Below are 22,963 nucleotides of genomic sequence, written 5' to 3' on the forward strand. Positions count from 1 at the left end.
GCCCGAAGCATTCACTGTGAGATGTGAATAACCTACGAGGCGTGACACACGTGGATATGGTGATACAGTGCCCCCATCCTTTGTTCACCAACGGGTGAGAATATGACCTGCCACTATTCACGCGTGGAACGAGTAGCAGTACAAAGCAATTGACCCCTACACGGCTCATCCTCCTTCACTGAAAAAAACCCGCTGGAGGAGTTACCGATGCTGGAAATAGCACCCTTGTTCGCCACTGCAAAACATGAACTGGCCGAATGCTCTCCCGGGCAATAAAAGGGCGCCTTCTCACAGTTTTGCAGACAGGTTTCAGAATCCAGACCTTTTCAATTCCGCATGTGCCAGCCCGGCAGTCCCGATTCCCTTCTCGCTACACCCCCGAGACCCGAGATGGCTGCGAACATCACCACCCCACTCCTCAACCCCGGCGCTAGAGCGCCGCTCAACCCGACCTACAAGCCGACCTTCAAGCCACTAAATCCTGGTCAGCCCATCTCATCGAGCCGCTGCCCCTGTCCCGTGTCTGTGCATCCGAGCAACGCGCCTCCCGCAGTCCTCAAGCGTGATGGAACCAAGTGGTCGGCGGAGCCCGGCGACCTCCCGGAAGCCTCCTGGACGGGACCCGGTATAAAGCCTCGAGCAATCCGCGCCGTCCTTGCGCCGTACTTGGGCCTGCTCGGCCTCAGCGCTCCCAGCTTCCGCATCAAGGAGTTCCAGCATGGTAACTGGAACAAGCTGTACTCCATCGGCGACGCAAGGCATCCGGATAAGTACCTCTTTCGAGTGACGATGCCAGTCATGCCCTGGTACAAGACAGAAGCCGAAGTTGCCACCATGCACTTTGTCCGTCTGCACACGAGGATCCCAGTACCGCGCGTCGTGATCTTCGACTCTTCTCCCGACAATGCCGTCGGATTCGAGTGGCTCGTGATGGAGAAGATGCCCGGAACGCCGTACGAGAAGATCGAACAGAGGATGGATGCTGTCCAGAAATGTCGGCTCGCTGAGCAGCTGGCCGACTGGCTCGACGAGCTGGGCCAGCTCGAGTTCAAGGGCATCGGCAGCATCTACTTTGACTATTATGGCATCGAGGCCGGACTTTGCCAGGTTCCGCAGTCTTTCCGCTTCGGCCCGCCCGTCTTGCAGTGCCTCCTCGGAGACTGGCGCCTCGAGTACGAGTACCCTCGTCAAGCATACTCCACAATTCGCGACTTCACCAACGCCCTCATCCGCGTGTGGGACGCCGAGCTCAAGGATACGAGACATTCCGTGCGAGCTGACCTCGATGAGGCCAAGACCCAGCTTGACGATCTACTTGAGTCCCGGGAGGAGTCACACTTCTCCCTCATCTCAGGCCTGCGTCTGCTGTTCGGTAGGCGACACGGGAGGGTCTCCTCGGCCTTGCAGGAGGCAATTGACGACGCGCAGTCCAGAGTCGACTATTACCGCGCCGAGCTAAGCAGCTATCGCGAGAGAGTGGTGGACATGGAGGCCACCCGCTTCAGCGTCGTCGACAAGGATGACATCGCTTCCGCACGGTCTTCACTGCGGAAGGTCATTCAGGCCTGGAAGAACCACATAGAGAACGATAGGGAGCCAGTGACATCTATCATTGAGCACTGGGACATTGACACGCAGAACATCTTGGTCGACGAGCACGGGGTGGCAGTCGCCCTGCTCGACTGGGAGCAAATCCACACAGCCCCTCATCTACACGCGTGTTTCTTTCCACGCCTCATGAGCGAAGACTGCGGCTGCTGTTCTACTTCTGCAAGCGAGTACTCGCACTCGTCGTGGCAGGCCAGCCCTGACTGCCGGACCGATGACGAAGACGGCATTCCTCGGCGTCGAGCCAAGCTCCCGCTTCGCCTTCGAGCCGTAGCTAGGGACTACCTTTCGAAGGCTTTGCCTATGTGTGCCCTGGGCTGTCTCGGCGGTGGACGGTCCGTGGAGTCTTATTCGGAGAGCCGCAGCTCACGCTCCGCCAGTGCCGAGGAGGGCCCATCGCATAGGGCCTTAATGAGGGATGCCTTCAGGCGCCGCCTCGAGAGTCTCGACTCTCCATGGCTGGATATTCAGCGCGTGCAAGGCGACGAGTCTCTCGCTCACGTTGCGAACATTGTCGACATTCTGCAAGGACCGGATATTACTGAGATTAACGGCGTGGATATGAGGGGAGTTGCTACTTGCGATGGCTCGTGCCGGAATCGAGAGAGATGGGTAGAAGGCAATTAGACAAGAGATTTCTCTATTAGCGAACTCTAGTTCTGGGACTTGAAGGCCATGTAATGAAGACAACGCATGCAATTCGTGTAGCTAACGCCAGAGTGTTGTTTGGCAGCTATAGAAGTCGCGGGCTGCACCCTTTCTTGTCGAAGTGTGTGACTGTCCGTTAACCTGAGTGCTATAGCCACGACTAACAATCTATCGTGTGGGATTAGTGTAGACCGTCACATATCATCTTGAACAGCTCGATCTCCTCTAGATCACTGAAGTCCAGCTCGACAACTTCTGGTCCTTCGTCAAGGCTTGTGCATACCTTCCAGAACACGCCACATAGATGGATGTAGCAAAGTTGCGGCACGTTGCTAGCTAGTAGCTCCGCTGTGCGAGTCAGATCATGGCGTGAGAGACTCGGTGTCTCACTTCCAAACGATAATTCAATAAGGACTTGGTTCAGTTTTGGAAATTGTTGTGCAACCTCTGAAAACTTGTTGATAAATCCTGTGACCGATTCGAGTGCTGGTGCTGGGTCTCGGTCTAGTATGGCAAGCAGGCAAAGGCCCTCAGGGACCTGCCCATCCAGGTCTGCAGCAATGCCATCCAAGCCATCAGGCAGGCCATCGACTTCTACCTTTACCATTCTTGAGCGAAGTACACTGCCGTCTTGTCGTCCAGGAAATTCAATAATATCTCGGGTTAGGCCAGTGTAGAGGTAGAGCGCGAGCTGAGGTAATAGTCCTCCAGCTTCTAGAAGCCTCAGAATCTCCTTCTTGGCTTTGTGTTCGCAAGAGTTGACAATGAGAAGGCGTCGCAAACGTGGAGTCATCTCTCGCAAGATAACATTTTGCAAGAGAGCCGAGACATCAAGCCTCCCCTGATCAACTATTATCTCTTCCAGAAACGTAGGATCAGTCAGGTTACCTAAAGACATGGCATCTCGGATCGGTATTCCACTGCCGAAATGAAATGTCTTCAGGTGCAGCCGTCTGGTGCCGGAGGCGTGATAGTCACCACAAAGATCGTCAAAGAATCCGGTCTCAATACGCGCCTCAGATGATGGCGATGTATTGTCTCCCAGGTGGACCGTTGTGGCATAGCCAATTGACAGACCGAGTTTTGTAAGGTTGGGGGAGTGGAGTATAATCTTCAAGATTTTCTGCCGCCATAGACGCAAGTCGCCAGAGAGCCTCAGTAGGCTGAGCTCAGTCAGGTTCACAAAGAGCTCGAAGTCAAGGGTTCGACACGTTGGGTGAGCATTGTGAAGCTTGTTGGCATGTTCATTTCCGGTCGGATGCCTTCTTGTCGGAGGGTATTCGACGTAGAGAGCCCTCAAGTCGGGGCAATGATGATGCAGCATTTTCACCGTGTCACTGCTAATTTTCAATCCGCTCGATCTGGAATTGATGATGTGTTGTGTTAGGTCTGGGCTCTGTCCCACGCACGGCCATCGCCCAGGATAACAAGGGGGCAAAACAAACCTCAACTTTCGTAGGCGTGGCATGAGATGCAGAATGCGTTGGACGGCATGATTGTTTTTATCATGAGGATCGTCATCTGCAACACACTCCCCATCATCTATGACCAGGCTTCTTGCATGTTTTAGACACCGTGTGGTCGGGATGTCGATTTGCTCTCTGCTATCGAGTATGATGACCACCTGGCGGTAGAGAAAAGGTGTGAAAATCTGACAGAAAAGTTCGTAGTTCGTTTACTGTTGAGAGTTCGAGGATAGTCGCTCGGTTGCACGCCTGGCGGGGTGTGAGTTTCAAACTAGGCCGAGTAAAAAAGGAAGGCTACTCACCTCACCCAAAGGCATCAACAGCTCTGGAAGAGCGGCGAATTTTGCCGCACTGGAAGGCATCTTGGCTAGCCTGGGCATTGACCAGCTTGATATCTTGTCAACATTAAAATTGTAATCCAACCTACCAGATGGTTGCCTGCCGTGCTGGCGCTGGCTTTCTGGGGGACGATGCTCGACAGCCGCGCTGGGCGCGCTTGTGCCTGGTACGTCGGGCTGGGAATCTGGCGTGGGAGGGTTGCCAGAAATTAGCTTCTTGGAAGGGATCTGTGATTATGAGTAAGTGGGCGGGTCATTTGACCGAGATTTCGCCTGGGAGGCAAGTTGGGTATGAGGAGAAGGCGAGAGGAGAGGCACAGTGGGACCTCATTGATCGTGATATGGTCGATGTTACTAGCAGATGGCAGGACGAAGGAGAAACGTGTGCAGTGTACTATATAGCTTGTGCTGGACACACATATGCTTGAATTGTGATCCATGTAGAGAAGACTCACTCACCTTGCAGGGTGGAGAAGTTATCATGAGCCCCCAGAGATGCATGCTCAAGACAACTCGAACACTTGATTCAGGTCTCTGGGCGAAACGCGTTATTGTGTAACCTGGCAGTAGCAAGCAGATTGTTCAACGTGATCTTCCCCCAATCATTTCAGAAGGTCGTCATCCTGGGACCAAATTCATTTGTGATATCATTTGCCACACTCTCCTCCGATCGGAAGGTACACATCAAACAGGAAATTGTCTTTCTCGTGCTCCTTCTCGGTCAGCATTCCATGTGTTCACCTTTCATTGCCTTGGAAACAGATTGAAGCTCTCATCTATCAAATCCAACAAAATCAAGTATCGACCACTCCCGCCTCAGTGGCGGTCAAAAGAAGACTCATCCACCCCTCCAACCGCCCTTGGGCCGACAAAAATGGGGATCAGGTCTGTCATTTTCCTCAACCTCAACTAAAATACATGCATGCCAATTAAAGGATCCGCGTCATGGCGGTAGCAGTTCCTTAAGCCCCTAGTATTTCTGGATATCACGATCATCCCATACCAGTCCCTCACCCTCTGTCGCCATCTTGAACAGCTCGACATGCCTCCAATCTTGCCTCTCGAGCTCGATCAGCTTCACCGTACCGTCGACACTCTTTTGCGCCTCCCAGAAGACCCCTCGGATACAGAGGTAGCGAAGGCGCGGCGCCGCCCTGACTAACCGACACGCCAGGTCCGCGCAGTACGCAGAGTCAAATTCGAGATACGTGTCGCTGGGGCTGTATTTCTGGTCTCTTCCATCTGGGAAGCAGATGTAGATCTGGGTCAGCTTGACCAGCCTGGTCGCGACCTCCACGAGGTTATCCAGGACGAGCTTGGTCACGCGTGCTGGGCATGGACTATTGCCTACATAGAAGGCTATCCCCTCGAGTACGTCTCCACACCTGTCGGCAAGCTCACCCAGCCGCGAGGCCATGTCATCGGGGACAGCAGGACTGGGAAGGAGCATGACAGAGGTCATTCTGAGCTTGGCGGGGTTGACCCCTCCCAGCGCCCCCTGAGGGAAATCCAAAGCGAGGAGGGCCAGTTGCTGTGAGAAGTCCTCCGCCCTGTCAGACTTGAGGTGGGTAATCAGCTCAAGGGGCATCCACTTCATGATGAGGCGACGAAGCCGTGGCAGCTTCGTCTTGGTGAAAGCCTCAACGGTTTGATCGTTGCACCAAGCCTCGGAGTCGTCGTAGGCTCCTAGCTCCTCGAGGAAGGCAACGTCTGTCAGCTTGTTCATAATTTCGATGCCTCCTCTGAGCAAACCTCCGTCGCCAATGTGAAGTGTCTTGAGGCGTAGTGGTGCCGCTCCTGTCTCTCCGTATTGGCTACATATGTCGTCGAAGAAACCGACCGGCTCCATCGTGTCATAATAGCCCGTGAGTTTCTGGGTGTCGCAGCTGTGCGACAGCCCCAGCGTCTCGAGCTGGGGGCAGCTGACAGCAATCGCCACGATCTTGTGACACCAGGATTCCAGATCCCCAAAGAGCCCGTAAAGGCATAGTTCTTTCAGCCCTGTAAAAGACTCAAAGCCTGGATTATGAAACACCGGATGGTGTTCTTGAATATGGTTGCTGGACGAGTCCGACCACGCCCAATGGTTAAAACCATTGAATGGCCTTGAGGGCATCTTGAACCGGCCGATCTCTTTTCCGGTATATTTGACATGAAGAGATTCCAGCTGGGGACAATGACGGTGTATCATGCGTACAGTATCTGCCGTCAGGTTCAGACCCTCCCACCTAGAAAAAGAAGTCCAGTCAGACTAAAGTGAGGAGCAGATAAGGTGGACACAGCCTGGAAACATACCTTAGAGTAGTAAGTTGTGGGAGATGAGGGAGAAGCAGTTGCAGGAGACTGTTGCGCTTTCCAGATTCCACCCCGCCGCTGTACAGCTCGACGGGGTGTGTAATCAGGCTCCGCACATGCTCGAGGTTGGATGGCGTGAGGAGGGTGTAGAATTTCCCGGTGTTGGGGACCTTGAGAGTGAGCTCCTTGTACAAGAAGACCGCGAATACGGTGTTGAAGAGTCTGCTTGTTTGTGAGAGACTGAGGAGGGTCTTTCGGTTGTGGATCTGCTTCCACTGTTAGTTTTCAGCCAGAGATCGAGTTCGTTCTTGGGGGAGGACAGAACCTGGTCTGCCAGACACATCAACAGCTCCGGGGTTGCTGCAAACCTGGCAATACTGGACGCCATGTTGAGACTGGTATATTGCTATGTTGTCAGCTTGCAATAATATGCGCCGAACTGCATCTTATTGAAACCAGGTCTTTGTAAGCTGTGTGGTTGGTGATGGTGGATTGGCAGCGGCGATGGGACTTGGGGTTCGAGGATGAATGCTGCCTGGCGACGTGCATTTGTGCGAATTGAAAGTGCCTGGAAGAGGACTATCGCGTGAGAGATTGTTTATCAAGTAGGTAGCGAAGACGCGTCGCTGAATTCAATGTTGCCTGACGTGGGCAGTGATTCAAGCTTTGGTGGCCCGTGTGCTCCAAGGAGCTGGGCAATTGGCTATTCACAGTTGCGATAAGAAACCATCAAAGCAAGCAAAGCGCACAGCAGCTTTGACAGGAAAGTGAGTGAAGCTTGCCCGGAACATTGAAGAGTAGCACTCTAGGTGTTCCCCTTGATTATCAAAGCAGTAAGTTCAGACTGCATATAAAGAAAACAAGTTCTCATACGAGCGAAGCAACTATCAACCAAATGTAGTATTTTATATGGGAAGTTCAAGTACTACATTGAGCCCTGTATGTTATAGCTGTTCTTCTCACAAAGGACTTGACAATAGCGGCAGTCAATCTGAAGCACAAACTTCATTGACATAAGCCCACACGCGCAGTAAATAATGTGGCTGTGCAAGACCGACACTCGCTGTGATTGCATAAGTGTATTCGCTCTTTGGCCATAGCGTATTGATTGCATCTGTCTCCGCGGCCAGTTGAACAGGAGAGCATAGGTTTTACAGAGTGAAGCATTCAATATTGGAATCTCAGAGCCTAACATTCCACTCTTGGTTCTGCCCAGCAGCTGTGTCGCCTGTGCAGTGACTGAACCTTTCGAGCACGTTTGACATGATTCAAAACAGATGATTCTATGCTGAGAGGTGACAATCACGCCAACTAATGACAACAACAGCAAAAGTAGCTGGTGACAAAGAACAGTTGCGTGACCTTATTTCCCGTCTGGACGTCCAGCTCGGGCCCGATCGCTCGCCGGGTCGAGTCTTGGCATCTGGAAGCAGAGCAAATACACCGAGCGGACCTAACCCCGTGCCCACGTGTCGGCGTTGAGGTCTTTCTTTTCCTTGTCTCCTTCTCTGAGCCGCGCGTTGGTTCATTTGCCAAGAGACTGCAACGCATTGATGTGTACGCGGCCCGTCGCAGCGATGGGAACCGGAACGGTCGACGCTGCAAGGGACACATCATCGGTGGAAAAAACAGCCAGATCGGGGATGAGGCTGAGCCAGCGCCCCTCCTCGACGTTGGCTTTAGCATATTTGTCTCCCCACCAATAGGAAGATGCGGGCCTGGTTGTCTGGGCTCTGGGTGGAGAACGGCGAGATGCGGTTAGTCTATTACGGTGACGCCAATGAGAAGCGTCCCAACGGTGGAGGTGTGGATTACGTCGCCGTCCGACGGTGCGAACCCCCCGTCGTGTCAACTGGTGTGTTTCGAGCTTCACTCTCACCCTTGTTATAAGCTTTCTCCCTCGCTTTCCACATGCAGACGGCCATCCAGCTTGCTACCCGCTGCCAGCCGCCACTCACTTAGGCCAGCAAGCAAGCCAGCAAGCAAGGAAACAAGCAAATAAGCATATCGCTCTCCGCTTTGACCGTTTCCGTACCTTCAAGTCCAGCCCGCCTGGCCAAGACCCGTAATCGTCCAAACCCCCAACACACCCTGAAGAGCTGGCGAGCCCGACCCGCCATGGACAGAAGTGATGGCGGCGAGCCACGCCCGCAGAAGCGGACCCGTGCTAGCGCCTCCAGGGTAAGGACTGGCTGTCTGACTTGGTAAGCTACATTGCCCAAGCTTCCCATCGCACGCAGTCGTGCCGACCTGCGATACGTCGTGTCGTATTCGAGCCTTCGGTTCCAGTCCATTGCCAGAACGAGAGACATTGTGTGCTGATTTGTTTTCTTTTTTCGCACAGCAAGTAGGTGGTTAGCTCCTTGCGCAGGGGCTTTGTTCCAGGCAAGAAATGCTGACCAGATCAGAAAACGCCATCTCAAGTGTGACGAGGCCAAGCCGGTATGCCTGCGGTGTCAGAAGGACCAGTGGAAGTGTGATGGCTACTTGGACCCGGTGCCGCCCAGGAGGCAAATCTCCGCCGTGAGCGCCAGCGCGAGTGCGAGCTCGAGTGCGTCTACCGCTGCATCAAGCGCCACGCCCTCATGCAGCGTGCTGTCCCCGGCGCTCGAGTACGGCGGCAGCCAAGCCCTCCTGTCCCCAGCAGATAAGCGGTCCCTCCACCACGCGCTGCAGTGCACGCTGTGGCAGATGGCGGGCGGCTCCAAGGCCCTGCGCGCCTTCTGGCTGCACGACGTCCCCCTCCTCGGCCACCACCTTGGCGCCGTGCACCACACGCTCATCGCCCTCGGCGCGGCGCACGAGTCCTTCCTAGTCGACAGCATGCTGCCGAAGTCGTCATCATCATCGTTGCCGCCGCCGCCGCCGTCAGGTTCCTGCGCAGGCGGAAAGTCGCTTGTACTGCAGCACTACAACCTCGCCATCCAGGAGATCCGGCCGCTCATGACGGACCCCAAGCCCAAGGACCTCCAGACGGTTCTGGTGTGCTGCCTCGTCTTTGTCTGCATCGACTTCACGCGGGGCCAGTACGATTCGGCGGTGCGCCACCTGCGCGCCGGGTCCCAGGTGCTCGTGTCGTTTCTGGACGCCATCAAGCTCTCCAGCAGTAAGGTCCCGGTTGACAGGCGGAAATGGCACGAGCTTGTGCGCGACCACGGTATCCAACCGGACCAGATGCTGGCAGTGATCGAGCTCTTCTCACGGCTTGGGACGAACCTATCGGGAGCGCTTGACGAGAATGTTGTGTCGCACCTGGCGCTCTTTGGGACGACACCTCTGCTGGGGAGCCATGTGGAAAGTGACTCTTTTGCATCACTTAGCGACGCTGAGGACGAGCTGCGGGCGATCGAGACCGCATATGAGACGTGGTACGACCAGATCGCCATCGAGAATACCTCGGAGTCGGGACTGCCAAGGAATCGCTCGGCGGGGTTGCAGTTCAGGAGATCCATCGCCCTGCAGATCGAGGATCACCACACAGCCAACTGGAAACGCCTGTGCCAGAGGTTCTGGGACTGGAGCACCAAGCTGGACGCGTTCGCCAGCAGCCATATGCTGAATGCGACGGGCAACGCAGTAGAGAACACGGAGTACCTGAGGATGCTGGTCCTGCAGAAGGTGTGGACCTCTACTTTCAAGGGCGACAGCTGGGTGTTTGGGTTGGCCGACGGGATTGCACCGGAGGACCTCGAGGCGATATTTGATTGCGTGCAGTTGCTGATGCAGTCCATTCCGCCCTCGGAGCATCCCGTATTCACACTAGACGGGTTGATCATACCACCCCTGGCGTATGTGGGCTGGCTTACGGAGGACACGAACCTCTTGCAGAAAGTGGTGGACGTCCTGAGGACGATGGACAGGCGAGAGGGCGGATGGGACAGCAAGGACCTGTCGGAAATTTTTGAGGCCCTCCTGGTGGCGAGGAGGCAGGAGTCCAAGCTGGAACACGTCCCCGGCGGCACGCTGCTTGTGATGAGGGACCTGCTCGCCCTGGGCCTGCCTTGCATCGCGCCGACGAACCGGAGCGTGCAGTTCATCAAGGCCTTCCTGGAGTACCAACGAAGGAGGACGGATAATTTCGATAGAAGGATAGCGCTGTAATAAGAGGAGCCAATCGACAGCCAACCAAAGCCCGCGCTTCCCCCCAGGATGTTCCTTCAAGGCGTTGCTTGAGGCATAGGTAGGAGGACGTCTTGAGGGCTCCGTATCCATCTCGAAGCGAGTGCAGTGTTCGCCTAACCCAACTCGCCTCTACTAGCCTCGCGCCCGGAGTGCCATGCATGATTAGCCCGAGTCTATTACATTCGTCCCCACGCGCTAAATACCTAGCAGATGTCTCCGACAGGGAGTGTCGGGGCCAGGGCAACGATGCCAGTGGGTGCTGCATGCGTAAGACGGAAGTAAAATTGCCCATGTGCCAAGACCTTTCACCATGTACACTTTCACTGGGCCCCCTTCTCAAGGGGTCTGCTGGTGCGGCTGCTTTATCTTCAGCTATGACACCAGTTGACGAAAGATGATACCTACCTAGAACCAAGCCCGCGGCACGGACTGTGGACACAGCCTCAACCCAGCTCACTGGTCGCTCCGTATTAACTTTCCCCACTCGGCGACTCAAACACGTAAGCTTTTTTCGTCCTGTCGGTCACTGCCGGCGCTCCCGCACCGACTTTCCCGGCACAGGGCTGGGCAGGGGACGAGATAAATAATTGGTAGGCCTTCCCTTCTCCGTAGTTATATCGTGCGAGTTGAGTCTTTAGATATTATATATCCATATAACTTTGTACAACTTATCACCAGTCTCATCTCTTTCGGTTTCGCCCTCACTCGAATCCGTAGCAAGTTGCTCGCTACCCCAGTGACTGACTCAGCTCCCTGCTCCCTTGCCGCACGCACACGATAATCCCTCATTCCTGTTCACTCTTCAGCTAGGCGTGCCATCAGAGAGAGAGGACCAAGTAAATCACAAAGGAAAGCACAATAAACAATGGCGGAAATGACGGCGCCGCCCGGCTACGACCCGAGCCTGTACCCCGACGGGATCGTCGTCTTCGGCTCGGACCAGAACTGCACACTCGCCACGTGCCCGGTCGAATGGAGTATCCTGCGCGCGCAGCCGTCGATTGCGGCCAATGCCGTCTTCATCGCCGCCTTTGGCTCGAGCCTGCTCATCCACGTGGTGCAGGGAGTATGGACCAAGACGTGGGGTTTCCTGGCGGCCATGGCGGCCGGGAGCATCCTCGAGATCGTCGGGTACGGGGGGCGCATCATGCTGCACGACAACCCGTTTAGCTTCGATGGCTTCATGATGCAAGTCAGTAAGTTTTTCCCTGGCGGGCGAATGTGGTGATAATTGCGTGGGCGGTGCTGACCGTGGTGTTCCCCTTTTCTTAGTCTGCATCACCATTGCGCCCGTCTTCTACTGCGCGGCCATCTATGTCATCTTTGCGCAAATGTAGGCCCTGCACTGCTTCTTCTTCTTCTTCTTCTCCCCCCTCGCGATATACACTGACACCTCCCCCTCGCAGCATCAACCACCTCGACGCCTCCCTCTCGCGCATCAAGCCCAAGCTGCTGTACATCATCTTCATCCCCTGCGACATCATCTCACTCATCCTGCAGGCCGTCGGCGGCGCGCTGTCCGTCGTCGCCTCCACGCGGTCTGGTGTCGAGTCCGGCGAGCACATCTCGTTGGCGGGCCTCATCTTCCAGGTCATCGCCCTGGGCACTTTTACCATCATCTTCATCGACTACCTGTTCAGGTACAGGCGCGCGCAGAGGCGCAGCGGCGGGCGCGTCTCGCGCAGGACGTCGGTCTTTTTGCGCTTCTTGTTCCTGTCGGTCGTGCTGATCCTGATCCGCTGCGTCTACCGGATCATCGAGCTCCAAGGCGGGTACTTTAGCGCGACGTTCCGGAATGAGGGTTTGTTTATTGGGCTCGAGTCTAGGTAAGGACGAATCATAATCCTGTCTCGCTTGATGCATACTGTGGTCAACGCTAACAAGTGTGCTTTCGCAGCGTCATGGCAGTGGCGGTGTTCTGCTTCAACGTCAGCCATCCCGGGTTCTTCTTCAAGGACCAGGATGCCAGGGAGAAGATGACTTCCGAGTCCTCGACTGACTGAGCGAGATCGAGGGTGCTGGTTAGTAGTAAGGATACAGGTGGTTGCACTTGAGTATTCCTTTGTGATTTGCTTGCATGTCAACAGACTGGAGCTTGTGGGAGCATTTCTTTGAGTCTATTGAAACGGAGGATCTGCATACTATTTTTTTTTCTTTTGTCTGGATAGATACCATGTTGAATCCTTGTACACATAGCGGCATCATAGACGAGACCTATATAGATCTGAAAGCGACTTCTGCAATACTGTCACTGAAAACCGCGGCTCTCGTCTCTAGTAGTGTCTGGTGGTTAGCTTGTTTGTGTACGTATCGTATGTCGGAGTAAGCCCATCAACTTCTCTTGGGATCTTTGAGTGATTGGATTGGCTTCCAGCTATCTCGAACCAACAAACGCCTGCTTCTCTCCCGAGGGCCTCTAGCCGCATCCCTGTGGATCTGATCTCGCGCCTGAGAAGGCTTTGTGCTGGTATCGGCGAGCTTAGCATCTCTTTCTCCCCACTGATCAGTGGGGAATTTCCTCCAAAACCCCGTGTACGCGTGTGTAGTAATAGACCGGAGAGGGCCCTCATGAGGCGATTCCATCTGTAGGGCTGCGAGCGACTCAGCCTGCGGAGTTACCTACGTAATTTGGCAGGGGCAGCTTGACTCAAACTGCCGGTGAGGTGGTCTGACTAATTGTGGCGCCCCGCCCCCACGCATACCGCCGTGCAAAATGTCGACTGGCGCGACCCTGCTCAGCCACTGCAATCGCGGATTCTGCAACGTCCAGCACACGGAACGCCGAAATGAGCGAGCGCCGGTGGACTCGACACGGAGACACCCGGCGCGCCTAATTGCACCGCTTCATGTTCGCATCAATTGATCGGGGACCAACTTCTTGCTGAAGATCTGCAGATTATTGCGTGCGCGCGACAGAACCGGGCGCCCACGTCACCCAAGGCCACCCAACACGCGCGAGCGCGCGTGCAGGACCACGATGCCCGGAAGCATTGCTGCTCGCCAGCGGCACCCCCCAACCCGGACCAAGGTGAAGACTGGTTGTGCGACGTGCCGGTGAGCGCCCTAGACCGTTTTGGCTCAAGTTGAGAATGAATGAGACCACGTACTTACTCGCTATGCCCTCCGAGCAGGATAAGGAAAGTCAAGTGCGACGAGGCCAAGCCCTCCTGCCAGAAATGCGTCTCCACTGGCCGTACTTGCGATGGCTATGACTCTCCCTTCAGACTGGTCTCTGCCCGCCCATCTAGGGGCAGTGTTTCTGCCGCTGCCGGTGGTGCCGGCATCAGGTCAGACATCGCCGGCTCACGACCCGGTCCAAGCGGGCCAGAGTTCGTCACGCCACCTAGTGCCACAGAGATCACCCCCCAGGATATCGACCTGCTCAACCGGTACTTCTCCACCAAGACCATATTCGACGTCAACATAGGCTGCGAAGACGCCGCCAAGCAGATCCTACGAGCTAGCTTGACCGATGAGCCTATACGGCTTGCGGTTTCATCTCTGAGGGCCTTGCGGGAACACCTCGAGATCACGGGGGACATCGTGGTTTCCGAAGATTCCGTTTCAAGCCTGCAACAGCAGCCCCCCGACTCCGGCTACGACTATGGCCTCCAGCAGTACTGTGCTGCTCTCAAGGGTCTCGCATCCAACCTGGCATCGCCCCTAGGCTCAAAGGGGCTCAAGTCAGCGCTGCTTTGCTGCCAGATTTTCATCAGCATCGAACAAGTCCGGTGGAACTTCACCACCATGGCCCAGCACATCATTCAAGGCCTCGCCATCCAGCACGAGTACCGCGCGAGGCCCTCCATCGTTACCGCAGACCCAAACAAGTTTGTCCCAGCAAATCATGACCAGCTACCGCTGCTCGACGCCTTCGTCATCAAATTCTTTGCTGCGCCATGCAAATTCGCAGATGCTCCTGTGCAGTCGGCCTTACCCAGCAACTTCCGGACCATCGTCCCCGACATGCGCACGGAGCTGGCCAGGATCTCCTCCTTGACGCTCGAGTTCCTCGACAACCTGTCGCAAATCAAGTCAGGCCGAGCTGCCGTACAACTACTTCCCGAGAAGGCGTCTTTGCTCGACTCCCTAGAATCCTGGCTCAGTGAGGTGGATGCACAACATGCTGATACCGATCTTCTTTCAGTCGCTTTCCTGCGCTTATTTCATCGAGTACTAAGAGTTGTGCTCTTGGGTGCATTGGATTCTGCGTCTGATTCCGAGCTGGAGATCGAAAATGGTCGACTGCAGGCGGTGGCTGATGACATCCACGAGAGAGTCAAGTCTTACAGAACGGCATGGAGTGGTGCCAAGAGCAGTCCAGGATCGTCAACTGGATGATTCTGCATCTGAATACGTCTGTTATACGTCTGTACCTCACTGATCTTGCAACCCAGCCGATAGTGCTTGGTAATATATGTACCTCTGGCTGCGGCGACCCTGAAATGCAGTACACAGTGCACATCGCTATCCCCATTTGTTCGCGTCGCCTTGTTATTACACGAGGTGAGTAATGGCTCATCTCATTTCCTTATTCAATTCGTCGCCATCTTATTCTGACTTCCCTATTTTTTCGCGCCCGCAGCCTGAGCCGCAGCCATGGCCTCCCTATCGGCAGCCAACAGCTTCGCAATAGCAGGCCGACCGGTGATGCGCGCCCACCACGCGCTCACTGCCTTGCGACCCGTCACCATTTCTCCATAGCCGCACGCAAACAGCCTCTGGATCAGCGGGATGTAATAGATATCCACCAGGGTGAACTCCTTCCCAGCCATGTAGTCCCTGCCCTGCAGCATGCGCTCGGCCACGTCGAAGAAGCCCTCGAGCGCCTTGACCGCGCCCGCCACGACGCCCTCGTCAGTGGGCAGGCCGATAAACTTCTTGGCGAACTTCTCGAAGCTGATCTTGCCCGCCGGGTCGGCAAAGTAGAGCATCTCCTCGGACTGGGCCTGCTCGAAGAGCGCCGTGGCCTCGAGGTCCGCGACCGGCGGCAGCAGCGGGAAGGAGTACTTCCTGGCGAGGTACGTGCAGATGGCGCGGCTCTCGTAGAGAGTGAAGCCGTCTGGGAAGATGAGAGAGGGGATCTTGCCCCAGGGGTGGCGCTTCATGTTCTCTGGAGACTGATGGTGCATTAGCTGCATGTTGTTGCCATCTCTGACTGAGCTGAGAGATAGAAGAGAGCATGCGGATCACGCACCTTTTGCTCGCCATTGCGCATGTCGAGGATCTCGAGGTCAAAGTCGGTGAAGCCGCCCTCGGCGAGGGTCAGGCGCACACGGTCCGTGTTGGACGAGCCGCGACCACCGTAGAGAGTGAAGGCCGGCATTTTGGAGCGCTGCGCGACTGTGGACAGGAATCTGGGTTTGCTGGTGAGGGTGATGATGAGCTTCGACATATGCAACCAATGCTGGGAACAGGACTTGACTTCTCAAGCTTGGTGCGAGGGTGTGAAGAGTTGACGAGGAGAGTCTGGCGTTGCAAGATATTCGAGTGACCGAGATCACCCCAAGCTCAACTTTATAGAAGGACTTGTCTCGACGGACGACGCAGTCGTGACAAAGCTCACATCAACGAAGCTTTGACGGATCGCGCTTCCATCAAACTAACACAGGGTCTGATTGGTCGGTTCGCTCACAGTACCCGACCAGGCTTAGTGCCGGCACCTGCTGCCTGGTCTTTTGGCGCTAATCGACAGGGCCATCCCTGCAAAGCGTATCATCATCATTCGGATAGCTTATGCGAGCAGGATCCTAGCCTGATGAGTCCTCCCCGTGTCAGTCTCCCCCGCATTGGGCCATCGGTCGAGGTTTCACATCTCGCCTACTCTTCATCGTCAGGAAAAAAGCATTCTAGACTTTGTAACAGTGGCTTTTTGGATAATACAGTGACTGAAATGGGCCACGACTTTAAGGATTAACCCCTCTTGTCTGTGTGCCTGGAAGGCATAAGTTACCCAGGACTGAGACCCTAGGGAACATGGACGTTCTCTTGATTCCATAGTTATATATGCCAGTTCGCATTTTTACATTGTGCGATTTGTTCGGGTACTTCGTATCGGAGAATTGTCTTGATCTTCAAAAGGATCAGGCTGAAACGACTTGCTCTCTTTCGGTCCCTTACTCAATAGATAAACACCGGTAGCTAAATAAAAAATTTGCTGTTTTCAATGCAAGTTCGAGCTGAATTAGAGAATTCAGGCACCAGCTAGTCTCATTGGAGAGCAAGCGATGATTGTTGACTGATTAGACGCCGAGCACACCATCAGGCGTGGATAATAACCCGAGAATAGGCCAATCCAACGATCCATCTCACGTCATGGTCATATAAAGTCGCCGAGTCGCCATTATAAAAGACACATTAATCACAAGTCGGTTCCAGACGCAATATTGAGTGTAACCACTAGCGGCAGAATGGATATCATCATAGTCGGCGCCGGCATCGCCGGCCTCAGTGCTGGCATCGCCCTGCGTAGAGCAGGACACAAAGTCACAGTCTGTTCCGCCCCATAACCAACGAGCCCGTGCGATGATGACCTGCTAACACTACTTTCGTCTCAAGATTCTGGAGCAATCCGCCCTACTGCAAGAAACCGGGGCCGCCATCTCCATAGCACCAAATGCATCGCCGGTCCTCCAGAGCTGGGGTTTCGATATTGCGCACTCGCGCATGGTCGGCATCAAGACTGGAAGTATCCTGAATGGAACTTCAATGCAGATGGTGGTGCCCAACTACTATGTCCACATTGAAGAGAATTACGGCGCCCCCATCTATTCCGTGCACCGCGTCGATCTCCACGACCAGCTTAAGGCGCTGGCAACTGGCGAGAGTGGCTCGGGTCAACCTTGCAAGCTGCATGTTCGGGCCCCGGTGGTTGATTATGTGCGTCTTAGTCTTGCCGGCCTTTTTCATGTTTCAATTCTGATGAGCCACGAGTAGGATGCAGAGCACGCCAAAGTTACAACTGCAGATGGCACCGTCCGGCAGGCAGACCTGATCATTGCTGCGAATGGCGTACACTCGACGGCCAGAGAGCACGTTGTAATCACAGACAAGTCCGATGTCAATGACACCGGTTGGGCATCAATGAGGTGGCTAGTGCCGACAGAGGAGCTGCTTGCAGACCCGGAGACCGCACCCCTGGTGGAAGACTCTACCCAGAGATACTTCATTGGAGCTCGAGGGGGAGGCTTGGTGTGGTACCCCTGCAGGAAGTATGCGCAACGTTTACTCTCTCATATTACCTATCACAAATACCCGCTGACATCGATTCAGTAACGAGGTGCAGAACTTTCTGTATCTGTCGCAGTCCTTTGCGAGCGAGAATATTACCGAAGGTCTGTAGCTCCGAACTGTGGCGCTGGGGAAAGAATCGGAATGCTGATATCACCACAATACAGACTACCAGGCCGGTATTGAGCCGACGATGGTGATGGACTATGCGAAGAATGAGTACAGCCCAGCTTTACAAGCAGTTCTTGCGTGAGCACCATCATCATATATTGCCCGCTGGCTGTGGAATATCTGCTGACAACCTCAGACAGGAAGGCAAGAGACGTCCGATTCTGGAAGCTGGTTGCTAGAGGCCCACTGCCTTCATGGCGCAAGGATTCCCTGGTTCTCATTGGCGATGCCGCTCATCCCATGCTTACCTGTGAGTATGGCTCACAACGCATCTGAAAGCACTATGCTGACAATGCTTCTCAACAGTCCAAGCACAAGGTGGTGGCCAAGCTATCGAAGATGCCGCAGTGCTCGGCATTCTATTGGATCAGGTCCATGACAAAGCTACTCTGGATGCACGCCTCGACCTCTATGAGATGATCAGAAAAGGTCGTGGTTCGGCAATTCAGACATTGTCCAACTCTGCACCCCCAATGCCCCAGAGTGTCCGCGATACTGCTCTCAAGTATTTGCCCGAAGGCACCAAATTGGAGAACCAGGATGACATTATCAAAGTCATGTTCTCGTATGATGTGATCAGCGAAGCGAAGACTGTCCTCGCTGCTCATCTGAATGGACAGACAACGGAGGCCAGGCTTTGTTCTCAGTAGTAAACTCAATGGTTAGGATACTACATCACCTGCTTGTTAAGTTTCAACGAGTCGGAAACATTTTGTATGGTTGATTACGAACACAACCGACGTTCTCTACCAGTGCTGCTGATCATAGTGGCAATAAGTGACTCCTATAATAGAATGAATGGTAGCTAGATGCCCTTGGTCAGCTTCTCACTTTTTGGCTTGCGCATCTTGAAAAATAATCCCAGTTCGAGCATTGAATAAAATGGTGCGCGGCCTGTGGGGTTCATACTCTCTCACAAGTGCCGAACCAAATCTGAATGCGGGGAAGCAATGAAGTTGACTATTGCGTAGGCTATGGGGAACTTTAGGGGAATATGCTACCGATGTTGGTGGACATGACAAACCAAGACTGCTTGGCCGCCTATATGTTGTCATCCCACTACACTGGCCTCGTCCAAAGCTCAATCTTGGCATTTCTGGTTTATAACTAGCGGGTATCACCAGCATCATGTCCGAGACACGGCTGCGCCATACCTTGACTTCGCCGTTGAGCCACCCGTCTTCGCGCGGCGCAGTGCCTCAGGAGTACTTGAGACGGTCTGTGGATGGAATGATCATTGAGACACATGTGGCCGTGCCTCTCCGAACAGGTTATCACGCATTTGCTGACGTCTATCGACCGGAGAACGAGTCTGAGGCAGTGCCAGTGATTATTTCATGGACGGTAAGTATGGCTAACTCCATGTCCTTTATCACCAGGTGTTGACACTCCGGTTATGGCAGCCATACGGAAAGCACAACCCAGCACCGTTATGGAAGATATACCCACAGTCAGGGGCAAACCGCGAGTGGTACTCGGACTACACATGCTTCGAGGCGCCGGACCCCATCTACTGGACTCAAAGGGGCTATGCTGTGGTCATCGCCGACGTAGCCGGGACTTGGCACGGGGAAGGTGTAGCCACATTCTCCTCGGGTCTAGAGGAAGCCGAAAGCTTCTATGACACCATCGAGTGGATCGCTGCGAGACCCTGGAGCAATGGAAACGTCGGGCTGAGCGGCGTGTCGTACCTCGCGGTCAGCCAGTGGCACGTAGCAGCTCTGAACCCGCCGAGCCTGAAGTGCATCGTGCCCGTCGAAGGCTGGTCCGACTTTTACCGAGAAGTTCTTCGCCACGGGGGGATCCCCGACACGAGCTTCTTCCCCTACATCGCTGAGCGCTGGGGCGCCGCTGTCAGCTCTGTGGAGGATCTCATGGAGGAGTCTCTCGACCATCCGCTGTGGGACGAGCTATGGGAGTCGAAGAGGGCCAAGCTGGAGAAGATCCAGGTTCCTGCCCTGGTCATCGCCAGCTTTTCGGACCAGGGCCTGCACACGCGCGGGACTCTGGAAGGATACAAGAAGATCGCCAGCCGCGAGAAGTGGTTGATCGTGCACCGACGCAGGAAGTGGGAGTTCTACTACCGCCCTGATATTGTAGAGAAGCAACGCCAGTTCTACGACAAGTTCCTAAAGGGCCGGGCCGACAACGAGGTAGAGTCTTGGCCTCCCGTCAGGCTCGAGATCAGTGATCGCTGGTACGAAGGACAGTGGAGAGACGAGATGGAGTGGCCGCTGAGAAGGCAAATACACACGCCTTGGTACCTCGATGGCAGGTCGTCGGCCATATCAGACGCAACTGCCACGGAGGCGTCTTGCGTTGAGTATCACTCCTTGTCGGGCGGTCCGACGGCGACTCGCGCTGTGTTCGACAGAGAGTTCTCCAGCGATACAGAGATCACCGGACACATTTCTGCTACTCTGTTTATGGAAACCAGCGAGGGCGATGACATGGACGTCTTTGTGGCTATTTACAAGCTGGACAGCCAAGACCGCCTTGTGGGCCAAGCCTTTTACGCACAGTTTGTCCTTCCATTTAAAGTTCTGTCTCATGGGATTGAAAATACTGACCTTAAACAAGGTACTCGGACGGGCCGGTGTCTCTCGGGTGGCTTCGAGCTTCGCGCCGCAAGATCGATCCCGCTCAATCTTCACCTGGTCAGCCTGTCGCGGCGCATACGCACGAAGAAAAGCTATCACCGCGGAAGGTGTACCAGCTGGACATTGAGCTTTGGGCTAGCTCGATGTGTTATCGATCTGGCGAGAAGCTCCGATTCGTCGTTCAAGGAACCGATATTGCCGTATGTCTTGATGGTATGCACTAAAGCGCGCGCGTTGCAACTCGGCTAACTCTTCCTCCCAGAGACAAACAAGCCAGACAAAGGGGCGCAAGATCTTCACTCGCCATGAAAGCCTACAAGTGAATGAAGGTTATCATCGGCTCTGGACAGGCGGCGAGCATGCATCTCATATCTTGGTTCCAATTATACCGAGCAACAAGCGGTAGTGGCGTGGGCTTGAGAAATATTGTCGAGCAGGATCCTGTTGAAATGACCCTTGAGGACTTGAAAGTCGCATGCAGATTAGTTCTGAACTTGGCCTTCGATCCAAAAGTTCGATTGCTCTCCTCTCCCAGACCCGAGCGCAGTTCTTGTAAAAGAACGAGAGGCTGCATGCAGGATTGAAGGTGCAATTCAGTGCGTGCATACATCTGAGCCCTGCTTATGCAGACGTGACGTGGTGTGCTTACATCACTTTCATTATCTAAAGAAAGAGCTCCAGGCGAGGAGAGTCATGCTTTCCGGATGGGTCCAATCGCCGTAGCCACTTCCCTGCAAAGGTTCCGACTGGGAGTGGGTGGGGCTTCCCTTTTAGGAAAGAGGAGCGAACGGCCCAATCAGCATCTCGAGATGGGAGTCAGGGACTCGTCTCAGCCTGAAGAAAACCGCAAGAATGCCGACGACGACATACACGAGCCCTCCGTCGATAAGATTGTTTGTAATCTGTTTTTTTTCTCGAAGGAAAGACGGATAGATATGTCAGCAGTTCTCGCGCTTTTCGCTCTTTAGGGTGCCCGAAGAGCCACCGGCATCTGATAAATACCTTCTTCATGGACCTCGTTGCGGTCGTGGATCATACTTGGCTCTACCTTCCCATTATTCTCGCAAGCTTCTCACTCTCTCACTTAGTCCCTACAACATTGCAAGAAGACGACATCTATTCCTCCGCTTAACCTCGCCAAACCCAATTTGCCATGCATTTCCTCCTCCTGGGCGCCACTGGCCGCACCGGCAAGCATGTCGTATCAGAACTTCTCTCCCAAGGCCACACGGCAGTCGCGCTCGTCCGCACTCCCGGTACTCTCTCTCCTCATCCCGGTCTCACGCTCGTTACCGGCTCGCCGCTGTCAAAAGCGGACATCAGGAAAACCCTCACCGCCGCACCGTCCCTGACACCCTCAGCTGCCATCTTCACACTCAACTGTGCGCGCAAGACGGACAGCCCCTTCGCACAGCCCGTCTCGCCTCCCCGCCTGCTGGCTGACTCGTGCGCCAACGTCTGCGAGGTGCTGGAGCAGGCCGGCATCCACCGCATCGTCGTCCTGTCCACGGCCGGCGTCGGCGACTCGTGGGCGCCCATGCCGTGGGTCTCCAAGGCCTTCATGGGGTGGACCAACATCAAGTACGCGCTCGAGGACCACAGCCTGCTGGACCAGGAGATCCGCTCTACCAACCTCGACTGGACGCTCGTGCGCGGCTCCAGGCTGGAATTCGACGACCCCAAGAAGGCGACCGAGGCAAAGGATGTTGAAACGCTGGGCAGCTCCGGCGCGGGGCTGCGCATGACGGATAGCGTGAGCGTTGCCAGCGCCGCGCGGTTCCTGGTCAAGTGCGCGGTTGAGGGACTGTTTGTTAAACAGGCTGTTGTTATCAGGGATTAGTTGAGGGTTAGAGGCTGGCAGAGAAGTCGTGTATTTCACCAAGGTGGTTCATGGAGATTGTTATGACGAAGGAACGTCACTTAATAGCACGATTAGATGAAATGATTTTTAGCTTTACCCTCTCAGACTGAAGATATTGTGGCTTTCTCTGCTTGCTTTCTCTACTTGTTAGTGTGACCGGAGAGGCAAAGGATGAACACGAGAGTGTCAGCATTGTCGTTTGTTCATGTATGACTGCTTCAAAGCGTACACTCTTGCGGAAGCGAGACGACGAGAATGATGAAGCTGGGTAGCAGGTCGACGCCTCTTTGCGATGCAACCACTGCTGAACCCGCTTGCGAGCCTCAATTCTACCCAAACTCGAATAACGTGGGATGATTACGGCTTCCGGCCCTTCTACACTTGTGTCCTCACCAATCCCGACGCGCCTACCTCGACCTCGCCCGCCGCATGCTCGACGTGCTCTCACCTGCGGGCAACTCAATGGAGTGTGAGTAGTGAGAGTAGTGATAACCAAGGTTTTGTTTGCTGTCCATCACTGCATTCAAGGATCAAGGGAATCCATCCATTGTTGTCCAGGTAGCGTGTGCATTGCTCAAGGTCGATATAGCGCAAACTCTGTGTTACGACTAGCAGGCAAATAAT

At 54.7% G+C, this 22,963-nt stretch overlaps 10 protein-coding genes across 10 annotated transcripts; 7 read left to right on the forward strand and 3 right to left on the reverse strand.

Moving 5' to 3' along the window:
- Positions 1 to 336: 336 nt before the first annotated feature.
- Positions 337 to 2,235, forward strand: E0L32_002099 (uncharacterized protein; the record flags this gene model as incomplete). Its single annotated transcript, XM_031136252.1, has 1 exon — positions 337 to 2,235. One exon carries the CDS (start codon positions 337 to 339, stop codon positions 2,233 to 2,235), a length of 1,899 nt encoding a protein of 632 aa, XP_030989207.1.
- A 202-nt stretch (positions 2,236 to 2,437) lies between these two features.
- Positions 2,438 to 3,580, reverse strand: E0L32_002100 (uncharacterized protein; the record flags this gene model as incomplete). The annotated part of the gene is made up of 1 exon (XM_031136253.1): positions 2,438 to 3,580. The coding sequence occupies one exon, from the start codon at positions 3,578 to 3,580 to the stop codon at positions 2,438 to 2,440; it is 1,143 nt and encodes a 380-aa protein (XP_030989208.1).
- Positions 3,581 to 5,030: 1,450 nt separating this feature from the next.
- E0L32_002101 (uncharacterized protein) lies at positions 5,031 to 6,743 on the reverse strand (the record flags this gene model as incomplete). Its single annotated transcript, XM_031136255.1, has 3 exons — positions 5,031 to 6,288; positions 6,356 to 6,630; positions 6,681 to 6,743. The coding sequence occupies 3 exons, from the start codon at positions 6,741 to 6,743 to the stop codon at positions 5,031 to 5,033; spliced, it is 1,596 nt and encodes a 531-aa protein (XP_030989209.1).
- Positions 6,744 to 8,065: 1,322 nt separating this feature from the next.
- E0L32_002102 (uncharacterized protein) lies at positions 8,066 to 10,456 on the forward strand (the record flags this gene model as incomplete). Its single annotated transcript, XM_031136256.1, has 4 exons — positions 8,066 to 8,210; positions 8,403 to 8,536; positions 8,579 to 8,668; positions 8,741 to 10,456. The coding sequence occupies 4 exons, from the start codon at positions 8,066 to 8,068 to the stop codon at positions 10,454 to 10,456; spliced, it is 2,085 nt and encodes a 694-aa protein (XP_030989210.1).
- Positions 10,457 to 11,351: 895 nt separating this feature from the next.
- E0L32_002103 (uncharacterized protein) lies at positions 11,352 to 12,480 on the forward strand (the record flags this gene model as incomplete). Its single annotated transcript, XM_031136257.1, has 4 exons — positions 11,352 to 11,673; positions 11,750 to 11,810; positions 11,884 to 12,303; positions 12,375 to 12,480. The coding sequence occupies 4 exons, from the start codon at positions 11,352 to 11,354 to the stop codon at positions 12,478 to 12,480; spliced, it is 909 nt and encodes a 302-aa protein (XP_030989211.1).
- Positions 12,481 to 13,454: 974 nt separating this feature from the next.
- E0L32_002104 (uncharacterized protein) lies at positions 13,455 to 14,818 on the forward strand (the record flags this gene model as incomplete). The annotated part of the gene is made up of 2 exons (XM_031136258.1): positions 13,455 to 13,531; positions 13,609 to 14,818. The coding sequence occupies 2 exons, from the start codon at positions 13,455 to 13,457 to the stop codon at positions 14,816 to 14,818; spliced, it is 1,287 nt and encodes a 428-aa protein (XP_030989212.1).
- Positions 14,819 to 15,042: 224 nt separating this feature from the next.
- Positions 15,043 to 15,803, reverse strand: E0L32_002105 (uncharacterized protein; the record flags this gene model as incomplete). The annotated part of the gene is made up of 2 exons (XM_031136259.1): positions 15,043 to 15,597; positions 15,675 to 15,803. 2 exons carry the CDS (start codon positions 15,801 to 15,803, stop codon positions 15,043 to 15,045), a joined length of 684 nt encoding a protein of 227 aa, XP_030989213.1.
- Positions 15,804 to 16,887: 1,084 nt separating this feature from the next.
- On the forward strand, positions 16,888 to 18,528 carry E0L32_002106 (uncharacterized protein; the record flags this gene model as incomplete). Its single annotated transcript, XM_031136260.1, has 7 exons — positions 16,888 to 16,968; positions 17,036 to 17,356; positions 17,414 to 17,688; positions 17,750 to 17,811; positions 17,875 to 17,956; positions 18,019 to 18,128; positions 18,185 to 18,528. 7 exons carry the CDS (start codon positions 16,888 to 16,890, stop codon positions 18,526 to 18,528), a joined length of 1,275 nt encoding a protein of 424 aa, XP_030989214.1.
- Positions 18,529 to 19,006: 478 nt separating this feature from the next.
- On the forward strand, positions 19,007 to 20,787 carry E0L32_002107 (uncharacterized protein; the record flags this gene model as incomplete). Its single annotated transcript, XM_031136261.1, has 4 exons — positions 19,007 to 19,222; positions 19,282 to 20,399; positions 20,459 to 20,691; positions 20,741 to 20,787. 4 exons carry the CDS (start codon positions 19,007 to 19,009, stop codon positions 20,785 to 20,787), a joined length of 1,614 nt encoding a protein of 537 aa, XP_030989215.1.
- Positions 20,788 to 21,631: 844 nt separating this feature from the next.
- Positions 21,632 to 22,318, forward strand: E0L32_002108 (uncharacterized protein; the record flags this gene model as incomplete). Its single annotated transcript, XM_031136262.1, has 1 exon — positions 21,632 to 22,318. One exon carries the CDS (start codon positions 21,632 to 21,634, stop codon positions 22,316 to 22,318), a length of 687 nt encoding a protein of 228 aa, XP_030989216.1.
- Between the last annotated feature and the right edge of the window lie 645 nt (positions 22,319 to 22,963).

Source organism: Thyridium curvatum (genome assembly GCF_004353045.1).
Source record: "Thyridium curvatum strain D216 chromosome Unknown NODE_8_length_716436_cov_74.480370, whole genome shotgun sequence".
In the NCBI taxonomy this organism is placed as follows: Eukaryota; Fungi; Ascomycota; class Sordariomycetes; order Thyridiales; family Thyridiaceae; genus Thyridium; species Thyridium curvatum.